The sequence below is a fragment of the Halyomorpha halys genome, unplaced genomic scaffold (assembly GCF_000696795.3).
Source record: "Halyomorpha halys isolate HHAL.00 unplaced genomic scaffold, Hhal_1.1 Scaffold84.1, whole genome shotgun sequence".
NCBI classification, from domain to species: Eukaryota; Metazoa; Arthropoda; class Insecta; order Hemiptera; family Pentatomidae; genus Halyomorpha; species Halyomorpha halys.
The window spans coordinates 39,100-48,038 of record NW_027110155.1 but is presented as its reverse complement, the minus strand read 5'-3'; the positions used below and the strand labels follow the sequence as shown (position 1 = coordinate 48,038).

General features: G+C 34.1%; 1 protein-coding gene across 1 annotated transcript in view; it reads right to left on the bottom strand.

Moving 5' to 3' along the window:
• Positions 1-208: 208 nt before the first annotated feature.
• The window catches only part of LOC136795986 (uncharacterized), a 14,652-nt gene continuing 5,921 nt past the window's right edge, over positions 209-8,939 (bottom strand). Inside the window, exons 2-4 of the mRNA XM_067048290.1 lie at positions 5,977-6,070; positions 5,837-5,901; positions 209-2,369 (exon numbers count right to left, since the gene is read on the bottom strand). Of these exons, the coding sequence (XP_066904391.1) occupies positions 2,193-2,369; positions 5,837-5,901; positions 5,977-6,070 (336 nt within the window). The 3' untranslated portion in view covers positions 209-2,192. The remainder of the gene's footprint in view (positions 2,370-5,836; positions 5,902-5,976; positions 6,071-8,939) is intronic.

Sequence of the window (8,939 nt, the reverse complement as noted above, 5' to 3'; positions counted from 1 at the left end):
GGCAGTATTGCCACAATAACGAAAATAATTTGTAAAGTAAACATAGTAAAAAATTATTTAAATTAGGTGAACAATAAATGGTAATATACATAATAGGGGAGAAGAAATATTAATAAAATAAAATAAAGATAAAAAAAGATAGAAAAACAAAGGAAAAGTAAAGTATAAAATAACGGGATACAATGAGTGTAAGTAATTAAGAAACAAAAATTATACCAAATGAGCGGGGATACAGAAAAGTGTAAAATATAATATAAAATTAATAATAAAGTAATTAATATAAGTACACTTAAAAAGATAACACATATATAAATTAAAAGATAGATACATGAATATAAATGAAACAGGAAGGATAGTGAATATAAAAAAAAAAAGAGAATTTAGAAAAACAAGAATAAAAGATATGACAAGAAAATGGGCTTCTGTAGAATATTACCCTTTTCATTTACTATTTACAACCTTTAATTTTTCTTATTATATCTTACTTTTCATTTTATACCCCTGTTATTTTACACTAATATTTTTCCTTTTCTTTTTTTTTCCTTTTTGTAACTATAGTGTTTGTATCTTTTTTAGCCCTGACGAAGCCCTGCAACGTGGGGCAAAACGTTGGCTCAATAAAATAGTATAATTATCTACTATTTGAGTTTTTTTTTTACCGCACCCGGACCATATTCCATTCATCTATACACACGGTCAATCAATAATCTTCCAGTAGGTACATAACTTGTTTATTATTTTTTAAGAATAATTAAACATTAATCATAGTAGGACAATTTAGAATGCCCTATTAAACAAATTAACAAGTTTTATTCTTATAACAAGCAACAACCACTTGAAATACTGAGAACACATAACAAAGGTACTATAGGTAAGTTAAACAACGATTAACTGGTAAAACCAAAACAGTGTTGGCATATTTTTTTATTCAACAATTTTCAATGAACAACCTTTGAAAAAAAAAATTAATGAGCTTTCCAACGGTTGTTTTAATTTTTTCTGTAGGGCCAGTAGTTATCTATAAACGCCTTAAGTTTTACGTTTATAGATAAGGAAGGTGAATAAAAAAATGGTCTGTATATTTTCTATTAGGTTGTAAAATAAGTTTGTAGCATTTTTCAATATTTCAATTTAATCCTCTCTGTTTTTATAAAATCTTGTTTACTTGGTCAATAATGTTAATAAAAAAAATAAAATAAAAAAGGATTAGTTAAGGTGCTTTTATGCATCAGTTTCAACTGAGATTCCTTATCTTTAAATGGCACTTAGCTTGTTCAAAAAATTAATTTTCGTCATTTAATGATTTTTTATTTCCAAAAAAGAAAATGCGCTGCACAGACGGTTAACAAAACTTGCATTGTGTATGGCGATGATGCCTTAGGAGAACGCACCGTATCTAAGTGGTTTGCTCGGTTTGGAACCGGAAATTTTGACTGGAAGACGCAAAGCGCTCAAATCGTCTTTCAACTGTTGAAAGAGTTCAATTGGTCAGAGACGACCCTCATTCTACAACACGGGATATCGCGGAAACGCTTAACATATTTCATGCAAGTGTCTTAAATCATGGGGGCTGGGGGACATGTTCCTCGAAGTTATATATGGGTTCCTTACTATTTGACGGAAAATAATTTTTTGGACCACACATATACATTAGCGATTCTCTCCTGAAACGGAATGTTAATGATCCATTTTTAAAGACGTTGATAAGTGGGTCCTGTACAATAATATTGTAAAGAAAAAGTCCAGTGGAAAACGAAGTGACCCGCCGTTAACTACTCCAAAAGCAGGAAGTTCTGAAAACAGGAAGTCTGAGAAGTTCTGGGACGAATGAATTAAAATATTACCTGAAAGATGGCAACATGTAATAGATCTAAATGGGTCATATAAAATTGATTAAATATATTTACAAAAATCTGAAGTTTTTATTGGAATCATAGTAAAAAACGCTACGAACCTATTTTACAATCCAATATAAGAATCTATATTTATGTTGATTTTCAAAATAAGTGGCAAGGATTTCACATTGGAAATAAGCAACTGAAGTATACCCGTAAAATGTTAGCTCTAATAAATATTATTATATATTTATTGTAAATTATGTTTAATTTAATTATATTTAATATTGTACATTGTTATACAAAGAATAGCACAATGATTATGACTCATCCAATGTATTTGATGAGATATGAAATTCAATGTTTCCTCTTCAAAAGTCTTCTTTTAGGGGTGACCTCAAGGATCATCCCTAAGCATCCGACCAAGACACCCTCTTTATAGACCTGGTTGATCACCTTGTACCTGCCATACTCCCACATGGGAACAGTGAATTCAGCAAAGGATATGTTGTGAGTGGACAAATGATAGGTTCCCTGCAAAAAAATATATACATATCAATCTATATCAGAGAGAATATCAAAAACTCAAAACAGTAACAAAAACACGTCCACTTTATCCAAACTATACACCAATAGGAATGGCAAAGCCAAAACAACTACAATTTTATATAGTGTATGAAATTTCCTGTGAAGAAAACTGCGGGAAATCCTATGTTTGTACTTTAGAACAGTACTTCAAAAAGAAGGTTATATCAACAAATATATAGTTGTACCTCTACTAACAGAACTTAGTACAGCAAAAATAATACAGCGAGAAAAAAACTATAAGCGAAATTTTATATATATAAATTTTTTAAGTAAATTACACAACATTTAAAAAAAGGGATTGCGAAGCTAATATTATTATTACTGATACCAGAGGACTTTGAGGCTTATGATATGGGATTGGAGAATTTGGGATACAATGTGTCATCGGCATACGTGGTGAGAATAGTGTTAAGGTGGACCATCCACATGTCAGTGTTATTCAGAGATGCAAGCATGGCGGACGTACAAGTGGTTTCAGCCATTGCACTGGGATTATATTATTTTTATTAAAAAAAAAAATATATATAAAACTTATTATAAAAAATACCAACAAACACCTTTAACCTCCTAACAGGTCTCAGTTGCAACTAGACAAAGAACAATGGCAGATATGCTACACGAGCGCTCTCACGAATCCCTTTGATCTGTGTACAAAAAACCGTCTCTCGACGGATCAGCAACGAGCTTAGGCCAACTCGTACAAGCCACATGCTCGCGCATGTCTGAGTTCGCCATGACTTGGCGAACATGTAGAGGAGATTGGTTGGAATGCCAGCTGTATAGAGAAGGGGTGACCTACTTTTTTTCTTAAAAGTGTGTCGCGATCGACTTGTATTCTTTCGATTCAATTATTACATACTATGTTATAAACTGATTATTCAGTATAAGGTGCATTCCAGCGAATATTAAACAGCATTTACCATTCACTATTGTAAAAAAGTAATCGAAGTGACAATAGTGTGAGGATTGGTTGGGATGTCAGCTGTATAGGCATGTTAGAGGATGCCTATACACCGAGCATAATTGCTTGAGGAACACCGGATAACTTTTAGTCAAATTAAACAATCATTTTACAATCATATGCAGAGTTTTTGTTGTATTTTTTTTTCTGAAAATAATAGATTTTTGTATTTTATGGAAAATCATTGAAAGAATATTTTATTGAAAATCGTTCACCTCCATTAATATTTTAGATTATTTTTCATTTCTAAAACACGATTAATTTAATTCTATTTTATCAGCACCATAATAGCAGGGATATTAACAAAAAGTGATGTAAATTGTGATTTAAAAATCTGGGTGAGGATTCGAAACCGGCTGTAAACTCTTGATAAATAAATGAGCAACAAATCTGTTTGATGAAGTTTAGGGAGAGAGGTTCTTGATGTTATTATAGTCCTAGAGCCCAAGAGAAGTTATTTTACCCTAAATTTTGATTGCTCTTATGAAAACTATATTTAATTAGTATTAAATATTGATGAGTCTGTTAACTATAGTTTGTAGGAATTGTAGCGAGGGGAGCAAGAAGTTCGACTACAATTCACCAGAGCGCAGCACCTCGAGCTTCACTGAAGCTCTCAAATTTATATATTATTGTATTTTATAAAATCGTATTGTTATTTTTACATATTATTAATTTTTGTCCACACTACTTAGCAATGTCGATGAAATGATAAATAAACGATGCCAAAATAACGCACGAAACTACCTCAAACAGATAAAACCGCTTCTCGGTCACAGCCGTACTCACTAGAACTATAAATAAGGGTCTTGAGGAACCCCTAATTGATCATGGATCCACAGCCTCTATTTGAGATAGTTTCGGTTTTTAGCCGATCCTGATTTCTAAATGATTGTTAGGTTTTGTTTACACTTGCCATGATCTCTCTCCTTTATGTTATCCTATCGTAAACTCCTGCGTCTAGCTTCCCTTCGGACTTACACACCTCCTTCGCCTCTGTCGGAATAGTACTCAGCAGGACGAAGGCCCCTTCCTGGATGACTCTGGAGGCTAGCTATCCTCCAGGTCTGCATACCTCTCTTATGTTTATCGGAATAGTACCCGGTAGGTACTAGTTTACCATCCTTCGAAATATAATGGTTGTCACACGTTAGTCTCATCCTATCTAGTCATTTTCCTTGTCAACTACCTTACGTTATATAACTGGACAAGCAGAATAATCATGAGAATATCCAACCTCGACAGAATAAAAAATGGCAACTCTTCCAGAAGGTGCAAAAAATTCATTTCTTTCAAGTAAAAAAAAAATCCCATTATTTTATCTTGGAGAATAGTTAAATTTTGACCTAACCCATACTAGCAATACATTAGTAATAAGTAATAAGTAAATATTGTATCATATTTAAAAGTATTTCAGGTGCACGTCCTCTGAAGTTTATATTATTCCAGGAAATCCTAAAATGTTTGGTAATTTTTTATTCGAAAAATTCATAATACATTATTGTAAGAAAAGTACGTTTTATAAAATTTAAATATTTTTGGTTCAATAATTGTCCAGATACAGTTCTTCAAGAAGCATAATTTTTTTATAAGCCGCCATTTTTATTCCCCCGAACTATGGTTAGTGGAGTCACTGAATTTTGTCTATTAAAAAAGTACATAGTTTTCATTAATATTCATAAACGTTTAGCGAACAATACTCCCATCTGCGCGTCGGTCAACTCTTCGCACGTTTACCCGTCGGTTCAGTGTTTATAAATTACAGTTCCCCCAATTCAGTGTTGTACAACCTTCTATATTATCCGGTTACTCATCCTTTTTGTGTCTGAATATTTTACGTAATACTTTATTTTCAAAAAACCTTAAGCCGCTGTTCTTCCCTTATTGGGCCAAGTTTCGCATCCGTAAAGATAAGTGGAAAGTATAATAGTTTTGTAAATTTTAATTACTTGGGCAGAATACTTCAGCTCCGAATAAGAAATAATTTTTTATGAGGTTTGGAAATAGCCACCATTTTTATTCCCTTAAACTATAGTTGGTGAAGTAATCAATTTTGACTATTAACAGTATTTATTTTTCATTAATAATAATAATGAAGGCTTAGCGAACCCAAAGGTTCAATGCCAATACCACCAATTGATCTCCAGACACATCCGTCCTGCGACCTCCTTCCTCTAAACCCAAAAACCACTATCAGCAATCCTCCCAACTACGTTTCAAAAACTAAGAAAGAGGCTCATTGGTCTTAGTGGGTGACATTCTTAGTATAGTCATCCCTATAAAATATAAATGTTTTTAGGAGTTCTTCCCTTTATAACTAGTCTCTGTGATACTGTCGCCTGAATCTAAAGTAGGAATTTAAATATTCTTTTTGTTGATCATCATTTCTAGATCATTAAGGTATTTGTTTTTATACTAATTCAAGATTATACTTCTGAGAGAGATTACTTACCGGAGGCACAGGACAGTCTTCCTGGCCAGTGCTTTTGATAAACTCCTGAAACCACTTTGGGTTTATGGGCGTTTTTATGGGCGTTGATGACCTCAGGGTTTTGCGCCCTTAAGCCCCAGACAACAACAACTTTGGGTTTAAGCGTTTCAAACCGGTGCAGACTTGAGGTGTATCAAGCGTGAAGAATGCTGGTCTCCAGCCACCATTTCCCCATGCTTGCAGATCCGATATCGCCTATAAACATATAATTTCATCATGATGAGGGATAGTTAATTATGGATGAATTATATGAGGAGAAGATGGTGGGGGAGGGGTGCAGAAAGAATATAATACAAATAAGTTGAAATAACTAAGAACAAGATAAAAACCAATGAATACAAAAATAAAAATGAAAATATAAACAGAATTACATAAAGTAAATAATTATACAGAATGAAATTAATGTGAGTAATTAAAAATAACATAACCAAGGAAATAAAATAAAAATTTGAAGTTATATAATGCAAAGGAATATGAATATTTTGAATTTTTAATAATTTAATAATAAAAATTATGGAAATAAAAAATGAAATTGAGAGAAAGAAAATATATGTAACCATAATATTAGATAAAGAAACAAAATATGAAGTTAAGTTAAGTAAAGAAGTGAACAGAAAACACAGCAATAACAATATATCAGGTGAATTATATCAACTTTTTTTGTCTAACTTAACTTCATATTTTCTAAAACATCTTCCTCGAAAATCTGTTTTACTCCTCACCTATATCTACAATACTGTACTCAGATCCACATATTTTCCTGACCCATGGAAATTATCCATAATCAAAATGATTCCCAAACCTCAAAAGCCGCCAGACAACCCATCCTCCTACCGTCCTATCTCTCTGTTACCTATCATGGGCAAAATCCTTGAGAAACTCATATTGAAACGGCTGTATCCCATCCTTGATTGCATACACATAATCCCAGATCACCAGTTTGGATTCCGAACATCCCACTCCACTATCCTGCAATGCCATCGTGTGGTTGATGTAGTCTCGTCTTCATAGGAGCGCGGAATGTACTGCTCGGGAGTCTTTCTTGATGTAGAACAGGCTTTTGATTGAGTCTGGCACCCAGGATTGCTATTCAAGATCCGTACATTTCTATCCCCTACATACTTCTTATCTCTCCGACAGATTATTTAAAGTAAATTACAACGGCGCTTATTCATCCGTATACCATCAGTATGCTGGTGTACCTCAGGGTAGTATCCTTGATCCTATACTTTATACAGTTTTCACAGCTGACATCCCAACCCATCCTAACACTATCCTCACCACGTATGCCGAAGATACATGTCTATTGTCAGTGAACAATGATCCTTACATTGTATCCAAAACCCTCCAATCCCACATAACCACCCTTGAAGAATAGTGCCAAAATTGGAAGATTAAAATTAATTCCAATAAATCCCACCAAATCACATTTACCCTTCGTCGAAACCAATGACCTCTTGCCCAACAGTATCCTTTAATAATACCCCACTTATTTCTGTTGAACAAATCCGTTACTTAGGACTAAATCTGGACAAACGACTGACATGGAATTCTCATACAAGACTGAAAAGACAGGACTGTTCATCGATTTCGACTATTACAACATTTACTGGACAAACGGCCAATCGATTACAAAAGAATGATGTACATGACTATTATAAGGCCTATCTGGACATACGGAGTTGAGCTCCATAAACTAAGCCATCAAATTCCTCCCGAATCCAATCCTTACAGTCCAAAATCCTTAATGCTCCTTACACTGTCGAGATAGAAGATATGACAAGAAAGAGGACTTTTGAAATGCAGAACAAAGTGAAAAGAAGAATTATGAGGGTCTTATTATATTCAAAATGTGTCGATATGTAAGGGAGATGCAGTCTTTATCAACTTTATGATTGACGGAATTCTCAGTTAAATTTATATAAATGGACCCCAAGATGAGATGTTTTGTGTGGTTGGTGACAGTTGCAAGAATGGAAGGATTGTCGAAATTAAAAGTATGATTCAGGTTTAATGCGTGTTCTGATAATTTAAATGCAAGTGAATTACAGGAGTTGATGGAAGTTTTGTGTTGGGAAATGCGGTTCTTAAGTTGGTTTTTAGTTACGCCGAAATAGAAGGAATTGCAACATGGGGTTGAACAGGGTATCCGGTAAATTACATTGGAACGGTGTAAGGAAGGAATAGGGTCTTTCAATTTGGAAAAAAGATAGGATTTTGTTGTGGGACTCCAAGCCAAGACGTAGGGTAGGAGTAGTGGATCTTAAGGATTTTTGAATTTTATCAGAAAGAATTGGGGATATACGGAAGGGACCTGTACTGAAAAAGGGGTGGAGTGGGGTGAGAAGAGTTGAGGACAGGAGTGATTGGAGTAACACGGTTAGTGTAAGAATCGAGTAGTTTGTTAATAATTTTCTGAGGGAAATTGTTGTTGAATAGGATCTGTTTAATACGTTGTATGTTGGTCTGGTGGTATTGAGGGTCAGAAAGAGAAAATGATCGGTGTATAAGGTTCTTAGCAACATTAATAATTTGGTGATAAGGGTGTTGAGAAAAATAGTTAAGGAGTCTGCCAGAATAGGTAGGTTTGGTATACCAATCAGTGGATAGGGAGCCATCGGAATTTCTGATAATAAGTAGGTCAAGAAAAGTGAGGGAATGATCAATTTCACCTTCAACAGTAAACCGAAGACGAGGGTGGTAGGAGTTAAAGGCTGATAGGATCTCGGGGATTCTGTCAGGATTGAGGACAAGGAAGAGATCGTCCACGTACTTTTTAATGAAAATTGTGTCTTGTGAGAAGAGATGTATTATAGAGTCGAGAAGGTCATTAAGAACAATATTAGAGATATCTGGAGCAAGGCAGTTCCCCATCGAAAGTCCGTTAATTTGGTGGTAAAATTTATCTTGAAATGTCAGGTAACCAGAATTACAGCAAAGTTCTAAAGCAGAAAGAAATGAGGTGAGGTTAAGCGTGGTATGAGGTTGAATTATAGTCTAGTTCTCAACGATATGAAGGGCTTTGTCAATGGGGATGTTAGTAAAAAGAATTTCGGCATCAAAG